General features: G+C 40.2%; 2 protein-coding genes across 2 annotated transcripts; both read right to left on the minus strand.

Annotated features, from left to right (window-relative positions):
- Window positions 1-2,908: 2,908 nt before the first annotated feature.
- Window positions 2,909-4,312, minus strand: LOC131331068 (protein FAR1-RELATED SEQUENCE 5-like). The gene is made up of 2 exons (XM_058364895.1): window positions 3,412-4,312; window positions 2,909-3,351 (listed from the first exon to the last, which is right to left on the minus strand). Exons 1-2 carry the CDS (start codon window positions 4,310-4,312, stop codon window positions 2,909-2,911), a joined length of 1,344 nt encoding a protein of 447 aa, XP_058220878.1.
- A 7,674-nt stretch (window positions 4,313-11,986) lies between these two features.
- On the minus strand, window positions 11,987-15,975 carry LOC131307628 (probable L-gulonolactone oxidase 6). The gene is made up of 4 exons (XM_058334249.1): window positions 15,132-15,975; window positions 13,753-14,008; window positions 13,575-13,676; window positions 11,987-12,872 (listed from the first exon to the last, which is right to left on the minus strand). Exons 1-4 carry the CDS (start codon window positions 15,819-15,821, stop codon window positions 12,169-12,171), a joined length of 1,752 nt encoding a protein of 583 aa, XP_058190232.1. The 5' UTR covers window positions 15,822-15,975; the 3' UTR covers window positions 11,987-12,168.
- Window positions 15,976-18,607: the final 2,632 nt, after the last annotated feature.

Below are 18,607 nucleotides of genomic sequence, written 5' to 3' on the forward strand. Positions count from 1 at the left end.
AGAGATGAATTTTGTAACTTATACTCAGATGATGTAATTACATTAGAACTTCAATAAAAATTTAGTTTATACATATTTTCTGGTGTTCTTCTACTTGTTTGTACATATCCTTCACTTGTCTAATATGCCTATGAATTCTATTCTATTCACTTTTCCATTATTTAGTTGTTGTGAATGTGGCCTATGAATGGTGATTTAGAATGAGAAATGCCTATCATGGACTTGTGCATAACCTGATGTGGTGCCTATTGTTATTGTTGTATTGACTGAGACGCGAGACGTCGGGTTAGGACCAAAAATAGAGGAGACTTTGCCGAGTTTTTTTTCAAAACCTACCTTTTTGAATGGACACGACACGGACATCGGCATTCCAAAAACTCAATTTCAGCACTTCTAAAACTCAATTTTTCAGCACCTAATGAATCAAGTGTTACCAACATTGAAACTTAAGATCATTCGGAGCAAGGCTAGTGCTCGGGCATAAAAAGAACTTTTATACAGTGATCAATTCCACCCAAAAAAAAGAACTTTCTTACATTCAATACCAACATTGAAACTGATCCATGAGAATAACTTTCTTACATTCCATTTCATCCCAAAAACTGATCCATAAAATGAACTTTTTTACAGTTAACATAAAAACTGGTCAATTCCATTACATTCAATTCCAAATTGAAAGCACAATAACTACATTACATTACAAAACAAAGCTAACATGCCAAAATACTCTGAGATCATTCGGAGCAATCTGAGCCTTCCTCTTGGTCACTATCTGAGCCTTCCGCTTCCTCTTCCAAGTCTATTGAATAAAATTGACAATTAAAAAAAATAAGATTAGTAAATAAGAACATCTATATCCATAAGAAAAATAGAATTAGTCATTGAGTTACCTTTGTTAGTTTTACGCATTGGATTCGAAGGACAAGTTCTCTTATCATGTCCAAATTGAAAGCACATGTGACACTTTCTTTTCTTCTTATTTATGTGGGCATGCGTGCCCGTTTTTGGAATTTCCGGATTCCGAGACGCGAGGCAAGGGGCCCGGGTCGAGGGAGCGCGTGCAGGGGAAAGCAAGCGCTCGCAAAATACAAAGTCGCCACTCGGGTTTGAAGGTCCGACACCCAAGGAACCGTATTTCGAAGCACTTGCCGCGCTGTTTGATTTGAAAAGGTTAAGGAACCAGTCCGTCATAACCATATCTGGGTTCGGGAGCCAGGTTACGAGAGGGGAAGGGTTTTATGGCACCCCTCTCGCCCAATCCGGAAATCGGTCTCTACTTAGGCATTTGCGAAAAAATGTTTGTTTGCGATTCTGTTTCATTAATCAATTTTTAGCCATTTAAGGCGGGGGAACAGTTTAAGGGATTAAAACTGTAACAGTTTGCAAGATGTGATAGATAGTATGGATGAGTGCGATGACAAGTAATAAATGGAATGAAGTTCAAAACGTCGATCATACATCAAGACAGCGCTGTGTATGATTTTGGCACGCATGCAAGCAAACCATCGCGCGACATAACCATATACTCGCGCGAGTATTGACGCTTCACCAATGGTTTGAATTTCACCCCCTTCTGGGCTCTGGAAGGACCAGTGCTCACCCAGGTGCAAACCAAGCAGTTTATAGGTACTTGAAAGTAAACAATATTACAACGAACAGATGGAAATATTATAAAAACGCAACCCCTAAACAGTGGGGGTGTCTAAACAGAGGCCAAGGCCAAACTGCTCATGCAAGGGCAGTCCCTGGAAGACTGAGAACCATCGCGCGACAGAGTGACACAGGCGCGCGATTGTTCAGACTGGACTTCCAGGAATTGCTTTGCATACTTAGGGCTCTGAGACATGTTCAGGAGCATCCCAAGAGCATTCCAAACCAAGAGGTGTTATAAACTAAGCTAAACAATGATTTTCAACATGCAAAACAGCTAAGCGGTGAGCTAAAGCTCTTTAAAAGACTTTAAAAAGACTACAAACACAATAATAAACTTAAAGACCAGGGTCCCTTCCCCACGTGGTCCAATCTCACACGGACAGAATTGTCGCGCGAGTATATGGGACCATCGCGCGAGGGTTTCCTAGGTAACAGCTCTTGAAACCTTGCCAGCTTTAGGGCCAGAACTGGTATCGATTACCAGCCTTGACCCTGTCAGCCCCCCTCAGGGGTTCGAACAGTAAGCAGAAAGATATTATACCTTTGCTTGAGTTCCTTGGAGATGGCTTAAATGAGGTGATGAGGCTTAGGAGGTGACTATGTAGGAGAAAGTGTTGTGTGAAGTGCTTGTGCTTGAGCTTTTACTTCTTCTTTCTTTGGGAGAATTTTTGTAACCCTTTGCAAGGAAGCATGGGGGGGGAGGGGGGGGTATTTATAGAAAAAGGGGTTAGTTGGTGGCTAGCCAAGGCCTTGTAACCAGCCAACAATGCTGGTTACAATTGCTTGGTGGAGGAGTGGGGTGGCAAAGGTGATGGGAGAATGGGGGGTGAGGTGGTGCAAGGGGAGCCCCCCCAGAACGCTGTTCAGCCGAGAAAACGGGATCACATAGGCCTGTAGCCCCCTGATCACCACGCAATCTGGGTGAAAATGACAGGTGTTGACCATCGCGCGATGAAGTGAGAGCATCGCGCGAGGGTCCAGCCAACCCCGCGAGGGTCAATGGTCAAAGCTTTGACTTTGACCACCACCTGGCAAATGGACCATCGCGCGAGGGTTCCAGTATGTCGCGCGACATTCAAACCCAAGGTCCAGGTTCTGATTCAAGGGTTTAAGGGCTAAGAATGGGTTCCTCACATGCCAAACTCAAGCCATTCCAAGTTTTCGAGACTGTTTTCGACCTGATTCATCATCGGGGAATCAAGAAACCGAAGAACAAAGTAAAACGATCGGGAAGTCAAATCGGGGTGTCTACAATTTAATGACATCTCAATACCACTTTTCTATCTTTTGGACTGTGAGTAGCGGCTTTGCCCTTGACATCCTTTTTCCTACCCTTACATTGTGAGATGTTCGGATCCAAAAGCAATATCTCAGCCCTCGACGGCTCGATAGATTTCTCGTTATCTTTGTCAGCACAAATTTCAATTGGAGACACCTTAGAAACTTTTTGAATCTTCTCAAATAAATCATTCATACTTTCAAGAAAAATTATGTATGCCTCATTTGATAGGGCGGCCAAACAAGCCAATTTCGTAGCTTCTTGACACATATGGCTAAGTCTTAATGCCTCACATTCTTCTTTGCCATCGTCATGCACCAATCCTTGGGAATCAATTATCCTAAATTTGTTAGCCTTTTGCCTCCATCGTGGAAGAATAAAATGTTCCAGTATTTCATCAATGTCTAGCCGGACAAATACTTTCAAAATGTACGCACACAATATCCCAACAAACTCAAATTGTTGTCATTCACACTTACCCTCATAGGATTGCGAATCCAATGTCACCTCGAACTTTTCAAGTTCATCATCTTTTGACTTCACTACGAAAGATTGAAAACCATTGCCATTTCTCACACTTTCAACTTTGTGGTCGAAGACTTTACTCCACGATTCCTTGAACTTGTTGAAGACGTTTCTAGTATACACTTTTTCCACATGCTTCAACAAAAATTCATGGTCATTAACAATTCGAAACTTATGTTCGGACTCAAAATCTTCATCATTTTCCCTTTTCACAATCCTATTCAAGGCTTTCTCATACTTCACCACAAATTCTTTGAGATTTGACGTGTGAGTTACAAAACCATCAAAAAATGAGTTAATACCCTCACTACATCCGGTAGTATTCATACCGGCAAAGAATGTACCACGATTATAAACGGGTACCCATGATTCACGAATATCAAACAACCCTTGAAGCCATTTGTTGCTTTCTAACTCGTTTTCCTTCATCAATAACATCCATCTCCCTTCAAAGTCCTCTTTCTTGTATGTCTCCTTAATACATTTTTTCATATCTTTCTTGAATTTCGATCTCTTGTAGTACACTTGTGACAACTTTTCAACAAAATTCTTCTTAATATGCCAGAGATAGAGACGATGACGGGTGTTGGGAAAGACTGTGGCAATAGCTCCTTTCATTCCCAAGTCTTGGTCAGTGATGATAGAAGTTGGAGGATGTCCTCCCGTAGCTTCAAGCCATGTTCGAAACAACCATTCAAACGTCACCTCTGTCTCGTCTTGTAAAAGTGCGCATCCAAACTGTATCGACTGCATGTGATGATTTACTCCCGTAAATGGTGCAAAAGGCATATCATACTTATTTGTTCGATATGTTGTGTCAAATGTGACCACATCTCCAAAATAATGGTACGCCATGCGAGATCGAGAATCCATCCAAAAAAAATTAACTGTCCTCCCACTTTCACCACATTGAATCGCATAAAAAAATTGTGGATTCTATGCTTGTTTGTTCTTAAAGTAGTCAAGAACTGATTGTGCATCCTCGCAATCTAGGTCTCTATGCCTCAAGTGATTATAGCAGTCCCTATTATCAAAGCCAATGTACTTCCCACAAAAAATTGAAGGAACTTTCAAAATTCCTATATTTTCTTTATGAAATACCTCAGTCAAATCCTTAACTGGGTTGGGCATATTTCGATTTGACTTCATTTTCATCCTTTTAGATGGAGTCACTAGTTGGTGGTTATGACGTTCATCGAAACCTGTTACTTTCTGTTTGTAATTCCATTTGTCAAGCATAATCCGCATATGAGCCTCGCATCCACATTTAACGGTTGAACAACTTTTAACTCTTTTCTTTGATATCACTTTCTCTTCTCCGACTATCTCATCATTCACCTCCACGATACCCTCCTGCTGATTTCTCGGAACATACTTTCCTTTTTTTCTGCAAACAAATAGCACCTTAGTGACTTCATTTGACCGGTTTCGTCCTTTGCCTGAAGCCCGAGTACGAATCCAAAATCCATTTTCTTGACCATAACATTCGTAGTATTTCCGTGATTCTTCAATTGTCTCAAAATATCTGTGCTTCTTCAATTGTCTCAAAATACATCCCAATTGTCGATGTTGCTAAATCTTCCACAATATTATCTATAGTCTCTGTATCATCTACTTCGACATTATATAAACCCACTAACTCCATTGTTCACCCTTCAGTTGCCTGCAAGAAAAAGAAAAGAGATCCATATAGTTATAAGGCAGATGATACTTGTTTGCTTCTTTGTAAAGTAATTAAGATGTGTATTGTTTCTTTTAAGGTCTCACGTTCGATACCTCTCATATATCATCAACTCTTATGAGTTCATCTACATAGGGCATTGCCCTAATTTTAAACAGGCTATGTGTCGACGAACGATAAAATTCAGTCCCTAGAAAATAGTCGATATATGCATAAACTAACACGAATGTCTTTTTCTTTTCTTAATTCAAGTAGTAAATCCTGATTATGTTTCCATGTTAGGGCTCAACAACATTGGGTGGCATAGCCAAGAGATTTTGAAATAAAGTCATATTCACTAGCTACATTAGGCATAAATAGTGAGCTCGTGACTCATAGAATTACTCAAAGAATGCTTAGATATTTAATGATTAACTATACTTAACTACTGCTAATGGTTGGCCCTCCACGCATGTATGTATGAATATTGGTTTATTACCTCATGAAAATCGAATATGAGTATGTCATACATAGGTAAAATCTTTTTGAGATCTAAAGAAAAAATCATATTCAACTAAATATTAGGGGTTGGCCCGCTGGTCAAGATCTAGGAATCAATCGAAATTATATAGCAATTTAGCTAATCTATCCTTGCGAATTCGACACTCGATCGGAATTCACTACTATTCTTCTGAGTACGGCAGTACAACACTATCACTTCACCTTAATCTACTTTTTGACTTGGGACGACACAATCACCCCGCTTGGAGGGGCCTGGGTCACTGAACAATCTTTCCCTAAATCCACTCCAAGTTTTGAATTTGGGCCTAAGAACAGGTTCAAAAGTAAAACTACCTACCCAAAAATGAGACCCAGCCCAATTTAGTTTTCTGTTAATTGTTAGCCCGTATTCCTCTTTCACGTCATTAACGTTTTCTATGTACGCGCGCATTTTCAAAAAATGCATTTTTGGAAAATCCCTTCTGTACCTCGAGTAGAGAGGTGGTGGGTCTGCGTTGGCGGCGTCTCGTCGGTCGTCGGTCGAAGTGCAGGGAGAGAGAGACCTTGGTGCGTCCCGATTTGAATGCAAATTGGCAAGTGGGTCTGCGGCGGTGTGGTGGTGGGTCGTCGGTGGAGAGAGAGGGGCGTCGGCGGTGGGGGCTGAGCTCATCAGCGTCGGGAGCTAAGCTCGTCGGTCGGAGTGGAGGGAAGGTCTGTATTTGAGTGGGAGATGGGAGGAGAAGGGGGAAGCTAATTAGTTTTAAGTATGGGCTGAGATTTAATCTCAGCCCTTGAAATAAAGGGTTGAGATGGGGTGTTTATTTGGGTGTTTGTTTGGTTGTCTACGGATCCACCCCATATATATATATATATATATAGAGAGAGAGAGAGAGAGAGAGAGAGAGAGAGGTGGGGGAATATGGTGAGATATAGGAGGGGACGAGGGGGATTTTCAAAATTTCAAATATCCCAATAAACAAATCCTACTGATTTCTTGTTCCATTTTGTGCGGGTTATATTCCATGATTTCAATGATAATATTTTGGCGGTATGTCATGTTTATTAAATTGGTTTCAAGCTAGATTATGAACGGTCATGAAACGCTGAAATTATTATGGTAATTTCACCATGAAACGCTGAGCATGATAATACGGAGTACATGTTTTGATGGTAAATTAACCATGTTTCATGAATTAAGATCAAGGAAAACTATAACCCTTTTGGGTAATACGAGAGCAATTTCGAATGATCAATACATGCCAAAATGTGGTCAACTTATCATGTTATATATGACCAATGCCAGATTTGATGGAAGGTAATCCATGTCGTATGAATTAAGTTTATGAACCATAATTCAAGTAATGCAAATTGCTGGACAATTTATCAATTTATATTGGCCAAGATCAGTTTACTTGAAAGTTGGCCAATATTTAATGGTAAATATATGTCATAAAACATGGTCACTTTATCATGTCAAGTTGGCCAATACCTATTCCTTGTTGTGGATCAATCTAACATCACCAATGTAATCCACGAAACTGATCGCCAAAGGCCTTTTCATCATGAACCGTTTCAATGATTCGACCGTGCAACATGAACTGAGTACTTACATGAACGATTAAACTTGATCAATTCTTGCAAAATATTGTCAACTGACCATGAAACATTGGTCAATTCCAGTTTTGATGGTGAAATTATCCATGTTTCATAAATTGAAATATGGATTACCTTAATTCATGCAACATGGATTACCATGTTAATTGCATTGGATTACACGTACTCAAATTTTACATGGATAACACGTACTCAAATTGACCATATTTTTTTCAGAACATAGTGGATATTCAAGTCGATCATATTTTTTATGGCTTATTTCTGCAAAATTACCATGAAAATTGATGTTTCCATAAAAAGTAAAAAAATAAACCATGCACCAAACCACCGCCATTTCCCTTAAAATCAAGTAGTTAATTGCATATACGTGTATATGTACACATCTCAGACCCTATAACCATCGATCCCTAAATTGACACATAATAGAATCAACAATTGATACCTACTATATTGGGTGGGGCAACGAATGATAACAAAGGTTATTCGATTTTAGTAGTGCGGCTGACAAAACAACAGATCCCAGAGTGGACTTTAACGAGATTTTATTTTACGGCAAAGGCATATAGATTCTTGTACTCTCTAGAAATTTCGAGAGCGAGTTCGCCATCCTTCTCCATTATTCTCGCCATCCTCCTGTCGACAATCCATACGAATGTGTTCCACCGTCGTCACCGTCCTCCATCGCTATCGCAGTCTTCAATCTCCATCGCCAAACCCATTTCGAATCCTCCATAATTGTTGAGAATGACAGAAAATGATGGAGAATAAGACAATACAACTAGTTCTTCATTTCTCAGGCATTCTAGATCGACGGCAATCGGCGATGCGCGGTGAGGTTGCATGGCTGGATCGTCGGCTAGTGGCGGCGGAAGCTAACCGTGGTGGCTAGGTTTTTTTGGTGAGAATCCGAGGAGAGAGAGAGAGAGAGAGAGAGGAAATTGACGCTCAAAATCTCTGTCGAGATTTTCGGGATTGGTATGCGAAATCCATGGTGAACCAATCGTGGGATTAATCTCGGGGACTGGCGGAATTATGTTTCCATCCTAAAAACCGGTACTATATATATAACGTATAATAAAAGGGCATTGTTGGCATTATCAAACATTGAGGGTGAAAACATAAATGGAAAAAAAGTGGAGGATGGAATGGGTGACGGCTTGAGGACGATTTTTTAAGTAGCCCAAAAATAAAAGGGTTAAATATCTACTTGCCCTTTAAACTAACCAACTTTTGTTTACTTTCCCCTCCAACTACCAATTTGTTTACTCCATTCATCCAATCCCTCACTTCCGTCCAATCCACAAACGGAAAACTTAACCCCACATCCCAAAGTATGGTTTTGGCGGCAAAATAGGGGGCACAATAACAAGGATAATCTAGAATTCCAAGTGAAACCCTAAAACCATTTTTTTGTTTTTTATCAGCAGAAACCCTAAAATATGATGCAACCAAAACACCTTCATCTCTTTTTTTACAGAAAAAACGTAGAACCTGGATCAAAAAATAGAGAGAGAGATCCGAAAATCATTTACATTCCAAAATCCATTCCTGTTGTGCAAGGTGGAGGATCAACTCAGTCAAAAAACTTGCATTTGCGATTTGTCTGTATGAGATCCGAAATAATTTACATTCCAAGAATTAGCAAAATAATTGCAGTGATGTCCTTTTTAAAATAAAAAGCCATCTTCATATATTGGATAATTGAATTTTTGTTCCTCTATTGTATCCTGCCGCTATTTTGAACAAGTTTTGTTCTAGATTAGATTTGTAAATTGCATGCCCCCTTGGGGGGGGGGGGTTGAACTGTGAGATACAGACGAGGAAGAAAGGGAAGGGACTGTGAAATACAGACAAGGAAGAAAGACATTAATAGCCTTGAATAGGTAATTGAAGGATGAGGATTCTGAGCTTTCCGTTTGTGAATTGGACGGAAGTGAACGATTGGATGGATGGAGAAACAAATTGGTAGTTGGAGAGGGAAGTGTGTTCAATTAGTAATTGGAGGGGGAAGTAAGCAAAAGTTGGTTAGTTTAAGGGGCAAGTAGATATTTAACCCAAAAGGTAAAACAAACTATTGCTACACAACGCCGTCTGACTTCACCGTACTCTATTGCAGTCCGCCTCGCCAATCTCCTTACGAATTGGTTTAATGGAAGCTTGATTGCTTGTGTATATATGTATAGATGTGTGTGTGTATATATATTTGTACATTAGGGCTTTTTAATTGCTTTGTGAATTACATCTTTCTTTCTTGTTCTTTATATTTTGGGGATTTTGTGTGGGGTTTAAATAAAGCCTTGTTTGACAAGTAGTCGATTACCGATTTTATTTTTGTAGCTACAAACAAAAATCACCCTTAGAAGTATCTCGTTTTAAGAAAATCGCGTGGAAAATAGACCCATTTTCAGATCCTACGAAACCACTAAGTGACAGATATTTTGTTTTTTGTACTTATATTTTTGTACTTAATTGTAAATTTTTGTTCAAGGTTAGTTAAAAAAAAATTGGTGCCCCCAACTATAGAGAATTGTTGGATTCGTCCCTGGCCGCAGGTGGAGAGATTCGAACTCTTGATCTTCTAATGAGATACAAGAGTTCTAGCCGACTGATTTAGCCCAAGTTGAATAGTGTCAAGCTTTTTTGACATTTTTTTTTTTTTTCCACTTTGGGTGAATGAGAGGCCGGTAATTGACAATTGTTGTCGAGTATTGGACAAAGGAAAAAAGCTAACATCAGCACTGAACATTTGTTGTCCAGTATTGGGTAAAAAGGGGGAGATATGGTTGGAGCAATTTATGGCTGGAGAAATGAGAGGCAATTGGAGTAGGGTTTTTTTGTAAAAATTTGGCAATATTTTGAGAATGTCCATTTTACCGACATTGGACTTGCTATTATGTTTGCTTGGTGGCATTCTCAAGAGATGAAGTCATAATAAAGAGGATAAAAACGTCTTTTGGAGAGAGTATATTAGGGGACAAGATTTATTTAAGTCAGAAAAGTCTATTGCAGTGCCATCGATTTTATCTGGCGCCAATGATTTAATTGATATATATACATACTTTATTAGTGTTTTACTCAGTTGGAAAAACTATTTGGCAGTCTTGTGGTACCCCAACACCGCGCATTTTTTTTTAGAACTCACGACTTTAGCGTATGGATTCCACAGAAATGTGTGGTGTTGGACCACTTGGTGGTTCTCATTTTGCCAAGGCAGTCTCTCTGACTTTTTCTCTCTAGGAATCTTCATAGCCGTTTCTGACTCTGTGAGTCTTCGTGTGTGCTTGAAATTCACTCTTTCGAAAGAGTAGAAGCCGGGAGTTTCGTTGGTGACTAAGTCAGTACTGCATGTTCTTTTAGTACTTTCACTTCTATTATTCTCGTGGATTGAACCTTTCCATTTTTACTAGTTTATTCCTGTTGTCTGGTGGACTTTACTATTTTAGTGGTGTTTCATACTAGTTGACCTTGCTCCTTCTCTACTGCCTCTGGCTTTATTTGGTTTGTTTTTGGTCCACTTCTCTATTTGGTCGGGCCTTTGGAAGCATGAGGCTTGCCATGTCGGAATACGTTGACAGTGACGATGAGGGTACTGATAGCATGGAAACGGGGTATGGAAGTGAATATTCCGAAGAAATACAGGAGCTTCCCTGCAGCGCAAGTACTCTTGCCTCAGTTTTTGGAGTTTCGACGCAGAACAGGGTTAGAAATGGAAATTACTCGGAGTATTTGGAACTCAGGGACGGTTAGATATGAGCGTTGTTTGGTGAGTTATCTGCTGGATGTTAAGACAGTTTTCCCCCGAACTTATGCAGCAAAGGGTTAATGAGTTGTGGCATACTTTGGGACCAGTGGTTGCGGAGGGGAGGTCGAATAATTTCTGTCTTCCATTTTCAAGACGAAGATCTTGCTTATGCAGGTTCTTAGGGCAATTCGGGCGTTTTGATTATTAATTATTACTGAATTCTAATAGAGTCTAGGAGAGTTTCTCTACACCCATCTTATTTGTGATTGTCCTTATTGCACGCCCATCTTAATTTCATATGCTTCCCCCATATCTCCTATTCTTATTTACTTGTATACCCCCAATATACACATAAAACAATAACATGTACACAGCTACAAACTAATTAATACGCATGTACGTTGGCAAACTGGATGTTGATGTGGTGGGCCGAACTTGAGCGCCTGCTATCTCAACCTATCCCACGGGCTTTTTAAATCCCTTCTCTGTAACCGTTCTGCTTGCTCGTGTGTTGTTAAGAGTTTATTTCTGCACGCTTATTTTGAACACATTAACAATTCAACCAGAACTGTGAAGGAGTAATCCAACGACTTCTTAACGCAGACTTGTTCTATGATCCTTGCGGCACATGGGGTCGTGATTTTTTATTTTTTGTTTTTGTTTTGATCGGGAAAAAAAAGATTCTATTAGGGTTCCAAACCAGATTCTTCTCTTTCCACAGCAGGAACTGAGTCGGGAGCAATTTGATCAATAATCTCTCTGTTTATTACATCCCTACTACGGGGCCACCTCCATCCCCCATTTTGAATTATAGAACTAACTTTTGAGTTAATTATAGACCACTTGTTCACCATATTTCTTTTAAAGAGGACCAAGGCTATGCCAATTATCTAGCCGAAGGAAGGTAGAGAGACCATTCCCAATTCTGGATTGGATGAACTGCTGACCCACACGTCGAAGCCGAAAAAATCTTACTAAGGGTCCATGAAGAAGCTTTTTCCACCCTGATAAATTTTATTTCATAAGTACTTAAATTTTATTGAAAAGGCATCAAGTGGATGTCACCCATGTACAAAATAAAGCAAGAACTTTCACCTAGTAAATGCTGCTAATAAAATGAGTTGTGAACAATGCAAAATTTTCATGTGCGGGAAAGAAAATATGAGAGCGTAACAAATTTGTGTTTTTCCAAAGTTACCCAGTGCAAACCCTGGCATCTTTGTAAACTCTGCCTGGTCGACAAAAATATCCCGTGCTTGGGGCGCAATGGATGTCTTGCGAGCACAAACACAACCCTTCTAGAGCACACCCCTCCTTCACAATGGTCACCCCATCCGTCAGTCCGAGGACTTTGTCTGTCCAACCGCTAGAGAATAGCCCTAGTGGATCATACATGTCTTTTACCTTCAAAAACTCCTCTGCCTTTTTGTATTTCTTGATTACTCCCTCAAATCCAACATTACGATTCTTGCCCCAGTGGGGTAGTCCTCCGTACTTGAACAAACCAATCTGTTCTATCTCCTCCAGTATGTCTTCGTAAAGCCTAGGCCTCATGGGGTCTTTGCTCCGATAATAAGTGAGATCAAAGTCTACGGCATCTTCCTGTTTGCCCAAATAAGCACTTGAAGCCTTAACGTACCGCATAAGGATTCCATTGTAGAGCTCTACACCACACATAGCTTTAGGCTCCAACTCAATTAGCTTCTGCACGTCCTGAATGAAGCTTTTGACTTTGGACATACTGACGCTGAATGCAGTTTGGTGAAAGAAGAGTCCCTTAACTCTAGGGTCCCATGGGCAGGCTGTGATTCGTCCATCGTTAAGGCTATCAAGGCAGGTTCCTGAGGCTTGGAGTCGGTTATGATGTCCAATGACGGGGTATCCCGTGAAGACAATACCTGATAAGTAAAGATTGAATCAGTTTTGGAGTTGAAAAGAATGATGGGTTTTTTAAAACATCGGTTCCTTTCACCCTACCCTAAGCGGGCTACATACGCATGGTTAACAACGAACAGATCTAGAACTAGAAGTATTAGTTGCTAAGGATGGTGTCATATATGTATTTATATTTTCAAAAGAGTCGAGCATTTTTAATTTTACTGTCTTCAATACTTTTTCCATACGAAGGCTTAATAATGGAAACACAAAAAATCAGGATAAGTAAAAAACATGCAGATGGGAAGCTAACAAAAGCTCATTTTCAGTTTGAATAGTTTTCGGGAAAACGATGTAATGGAACCAAACTACCCCTTAGGTTTGTGTTTATTGAGGGACGGTGAAAAGAAAATGCAAGATAAAAAAAAAATGCATTTCTAGTCTTCTTCCTTGTTTGGTTATCATGTTCAAAATGAGTAGGGACAAGGAAATTTCATTTTCTATTTTCTCCTTTTCATTTTCCCCTTTGCAATCTGAGATCTAAACATAGCAAGGCGTATGGTATCCATCATGCTAATACATTGTAGCACCCGCTGCACCACGGGTTAATTTAATTATAGGAGGTTTAAGCATCCAACTTGTATTGTCTTTCGCTTATCAGTTCTGGATGCTATCTATTTTCCTCTGCTTGACATAGTTTGATACACAGGTTTGAAATGAATTACCGTCATTTGTTAGGCCATAGGCACTGATAATGAGAGTCGAGGCAGTAAGTTCTCCAATGATGCACTTCCCATCAGCATCTCCTTTGAATTCTTGATTTTCCTCTGCTCGTCAACCAAAATGAACCATCAACACTATCATACCTACATCTCTCTTTAGTTAGAGCGACCATGAGCTAACCTGTAGTTCTTAAGATGGCTAGTACTGCCGAAACCATGGGGCGGAAACCGATGAAGTTATTAAGGCCATTGCCTGAGACGTTGGAGGAGACTCGGTCATCAATCCGGTACGCAGCCTTTCTCTGACTCGGATACCATGTCATGTCTGCAAACTCGTGTTGGTAGCCAAATCTTGCGACTTGATCTCCCAAGTCCACATCATGCTTCACTGAAAACGTGATGGATCGCTTAAAGAGCGGTTGCAGTTGCAGAGTAACCTGTAACATCATTGCTTAGACTCCATTACACAATATGAACATATTCTTGGTCCTCTCTATACGTAAAGAGTGTGTTTGCCAAATTAGTGGGTAATTAAACTGATTGGGAACTTGCAATTTTTTTTTGTTAGTAGTACTTGGATGATCTTAGTTGTTTAAGAACCATGAGAGTTGTGTATACTTGCGATATGTAAGTGGAAATCAGTTTCAGCGGAGTATGTGCTAAACAGGGTTATTCACTATTCAGTTGAGTGGCATTGACTGGTCCGTCCGCCACAATCTCGAAGAAATAGGGTCACTTATTTGGCTCATGTTTGATGCCTCCTGAGTCCTAATCTTGAAGTCCTTTTAGCCTATTGCTCCTGACTTACGGAATTGTGTCTTTTGGAACATGTTATTATGATGCTGGCGTACGTTTCCTTTCTTTCTTTCCACCAGCCACGATGATGTGTTTGATAGATGTGAATCCATCTCAAGGATTGGCGTGGTGGTCAAGGTATGAGGTTTAAGGGTTTGCTCTCTCATAAGGCCTTGAATTCGAAATCTCTTAGGTTCTATCAACTCCTTTGGAGCCAATTCATATGAAGTTTTGCACCGGCTTTAATTGGGCTTCCCACAAGTGGGCGGTAGGATTGGGCCACTAGAATTCGTTGAGGTGTGCGTAATTTGGTCCGGACACCTGAGTTATTAAAAAAATATGTAATTATAGATGGTTCTTATTCGGTAAAGAGTATATTATTTAGCATGAAAGAATGACATCAATTTAGCCCCGGGGGAGTATGAGCTACGGATTGTTCACATTTCAGTTGAGTGGCATAAACTCCGGCCACTCACATTGAAATTTAGTGAGTATGACTACCTCTTTTGAAACATAATTATTAGTTAAGAGGCTAAAGTCTTTTTTATTACACCAGCAAAAATGAAGAAGGAAGTCTCCTTAATTATGTTTGGTTTCATCCCAACAGATATGATGATTGTGTTTCATTGATGTATCCTTATTTCGTTAAAATGCAAGCTTATTTTGGTCTTTTGAGTGTGAAAAAATGAATTCATTTGCCACTTTCCCTAATAAGTTTAACGCATTGAACACGAACCTAAAATCAAGTGATCAAAGGATGTATACCTGTGAGATAACACCAAGGACACCCAGAGAGACTCTAGCTGCATTCAGGTCAGGATCACCACTCACAATGGTCCGGGCCTTACTATGGCCTTCCTCAGGTCCAGCCGGAGTGACGATTCTAATTTGAATGACATAGTCGTGAACAGAACTCCCCTCACCCCACAAGGTGCTCCCATGTGCACCAGTTCCCAACATGCCACCGACCGTCAAGCCCCACCAATACGGTGCATAGGGTAGAGCCAACCCCGCCTTCGCCGCCTCGTTGATCAATTGTCTCAATGTCACTCCGCTCTCAACACTCATCGTCATTCTCTCTCTATCAATCTCTAACGTACGGTTGAGAAACTTGGTGCTTATAAGAAGTCCATCCTCCCCATCGGGACAAACTAGCTTCGGTATGCTGTGAGAGAAGCGAGTTGCTACTTTCATTTTCCTTTTGCTCATTGTTGCAGTTGCTACTACTGAGATGAGCTCTTCTTCTGTTGTGGGGTAAGCAACCTCGGCTGCCCGGCACACACTTCGGTCGGGGAAGGCACCATAGGAGTTTGTGATGGTGCAGTTTCTGTTTGCAGAGGAACACTTGATGGGATCTTCCGGAAGGCTAGAATTCACCATTGAGAACAATACGGTTGTAAATTTTAACAAAAAAATTAGCCGAACCATAGTGTTATTGGAATTCAAGTGCAGCATATGGTTACTGAGGGGGAAAGGGTGGAGCCTATGGTTGATTGGAGATTTGGCAGTGCCTTGTGGTTATTGGTAAATAGGTATGTGGATATTTATTATAAGGGTCTTGGAACTTGAGTGCTTATTATGGTGGAGGCCAAATGGTGGACCCTTGAACCAGATTTAGGGGTGCTTTGGTGTCAGGCTCTTTTGGCATTTTCATTCTGTTGTCATGAGTATTGGACAAATCATAATTGGCCTGGTTTCTGTCTGTTATGATTTTACTCCCACCCACAACAGCCAGCACGCCCATAGCCCATAAAGACATAAAGTTTGCTTGGTTCGGTTCCAAATTATCAACCTCCACCGACAAAATTAGTGCTGGCAATTCAACTAATCCCTCCCAGCCCCGTCCTGATTGGGATGGGTTTTTGTTGAATTTTTCGGATATCAGGTCGGGGTCGGGGGAAAATTGAAGAAACCCGATCGGATTTGGGTTGAGTTCAAGTAGACGTTACCCCGTCTCGGTGCCCATCCCAAAATTATTTTATGCATAAAAATCTATTTTTACTTTTGTATTTTTATCCTTACAATTAAAGTACCACATAAAATATTAACTATTTTCTTATTTTTCTCTTAGAAAGTAGATTTTGGTTAAATTGTATTATTTCGTGAACTTTTATTGTTTATGCTCATTTATTTTAGAGTTTAGAACATATTTTCTCAATGGAAAAAAAATAGAAGCAAGGCGGGTCGAGAGTACCCAAAAAATACCCGGTTAGCATTTGGAGCAGGGTCAGGCGGAGCTAAATTTTTGGGTCGGGTATGACAAAACTCGCCCCGTCCGGTTGCCATTCCTATTGAGATACAAAAATATCCATCCCCATACCCTTTCTTCTGTTTTCCTCTCTCGCCCTCGAACTGGGGGACTGTGCTGTGCTATGCTGCCCAACCGTCGGCGAGGCCTTGCTGGCATCGATCCGGCGATCGGAGACGTTCACCATGTAGAGCTTGTCCAATTCTACATGTGCACCAAAAATCAGCTCGATCAAATATCGTTAAGTGCCTCATTGGAACACATATAATTTGAAAAAAATGAATTCAGTGGTTTTGATCCAGTGTTTCATATCAATTAGGATTCATTTGTTTTCAAATTATATGTATTCCGATGAGGCACTTAACAATATTTGATCGAGATTATTTTTGGTACACTTGTAGTACTTGACGAGCTCTACGCGGTGGACGTCTCCGATCATCGGACCGATGCCGGAAAAGCCTCGCCGGCGGCTGTGCAGCACAAAGCTGCACAACACAATCCCCGCCTCCCTCGCCCTCCTTCAATACTCTTTCTTGCTTCCTTAGAGCATCCACAGTGGATTAATCAAAATTGGATAATTAAAAGTTGTCACATCACTTTGTGAATATCAATTTAAGGGATTGCTAAGGTTACAAGTAGTGTTTTTCCCCCACTCAATTATGTATCAGAAAGAATACGAGTATGTACAAGCTAACGAAACATCTAACTTTGCTTCAGAATTCATGTCTGAATTATGGTACAAAGTTGGATGCTTTGTAAAGGCCCTTCCGATATCCTATTGAATTGATTTTTTCACAAGGACCCTAGACAAAACAAACATTTTCAATCATCTCTGTGAGATCCGAGACGAGTCTCCAAGCCATCTGTACGCGCTGTCTAAACTCGTTTGTCTATACCCATAGCAGCCTTCGGCATTTGACCACATTCCTCTATAATTGCATTAAAAACCTTCATGGAAATTGCAGGTCTCGACTTACCCATATGATATGCAGCATTTCACCCATCCTTATTTACCTTTACCCATACTGCAATTAAAGACGTGTCCTCTTCTCTATATACTAAATGCGGTTTGGATAGTTGGATATAGTATAATCTAGGGGATGTAGCAAACATACTTAAATGTGTTCTTTCCCACACATTTGATGATTTTCTTTTCCCTGAGTTTTTTGTGTTGGGCATGACCTAATATTGGTCTGGGAGTACAGGACGTGAAAGTCGTCGTAATTTGAGGAAAGAACACTCAGTGCACAGAGGAATCGATGCATTGCTCCTAAGAAAAAAAGTGTGATTATGCATGTCTTGGTAGCCTTTTCTAAGTCTTTATTCATCCGCTAGAGGTTGTGCACACGCAATACATGTGTAAGTCACGTTTATAAAATTGCGCCTATTGATTACTTTATGGTGAAAATACAAAAAGAAAAAGCTCAATTTTAACACTTTTTCTCTTTTATGTCACATACTCATTCTATTATTTACAAAAGACAATAATATTTATATTTACTAGAGGCTGGGTCATACGCGATGCATGCGCAAATCGGATTTTGTTTAATTTTTTTTTTTCCGGTCAAACGGAAATTCAGATTTTGTTAAAATTTGTTCAAACAATAAACATGAAGAAATTTTATCAAAATCTGATTTACATATGCATCGCGTGTGCCCAATTTCTAATCAAACTAATAACAAAAAGTGTATCTAATGGAGTATATAAAATGGAAGTGAAACAAAAACTGCACACCTTTGATAAGGGAGTTTGTCCTGTTCTCGTTTAACTCTCTGAACAACCTACGAGAGAGAGAGAGAGAGAGAGAGAGAGAGAGAGACAAAGAAGGACTGCTGTAAGGGACTGGGTACATGGAAAGAACAGCCGAAACGCTAATGACCTCTGTGAATTCTTGGGGTTTGCAGTGGGAAAGTGGTGTAGTAGGTGGGGAAATGGCAGTTGCCGTGTGATGTTTTTACAATATTGACCAGGAGTGTATACACGGAATTGTCC

Source organism: Rhododendron vialii, chromosome 1a, assembly GCF_030253575.1.
Source record: "Rhododendron vialii isolate Sample 1 chromosome 1a, ASM3025357v1".
Classification (NCBI taxonomy): domain Eukaryota; kingdom Viridiplantae; phylum Streptophyta; class Magnoliopsida; order Ericales; family Ericaceae; genus Rhododendron; species Rhododendron vialii.

Coding starts and splice junctions, on each gene's coding strand:
- LOC131331068 (XM_058364895.1), bottom strand. CDS start 4,312: ATGGCGTACCATTATTTTGGAGATGTGGTCACATTTGACACAACATAT. Junction 3,352..3,411: donor GGATTCGCAATCCTATGAGG/GTAAGTGTGAAT, acceptor ACATTTTGAAAG/TATTTGTCCGGCTAGACATT.
- LOC131307628 (XM_058334249.1), bottom strand. CDS start 15,821: ATGCTGCACTTGAATTCCAATAACACTATGGTTCGGCTAATTTTTTTG. Junction 14,009..15,131: donor TCCTTGGTGTTATCTCACAG/GTATACATCCTT, acceptor ATGATGTTACAG/GTTACTCTGCAACTGCAACC. Junction 12,873..13,574: donor CTATGGCCTAACAAATGACG/GTAATTCATTTC, acceptor TTTACTTATCAG/GTATTGTCTTCACGGGATAC.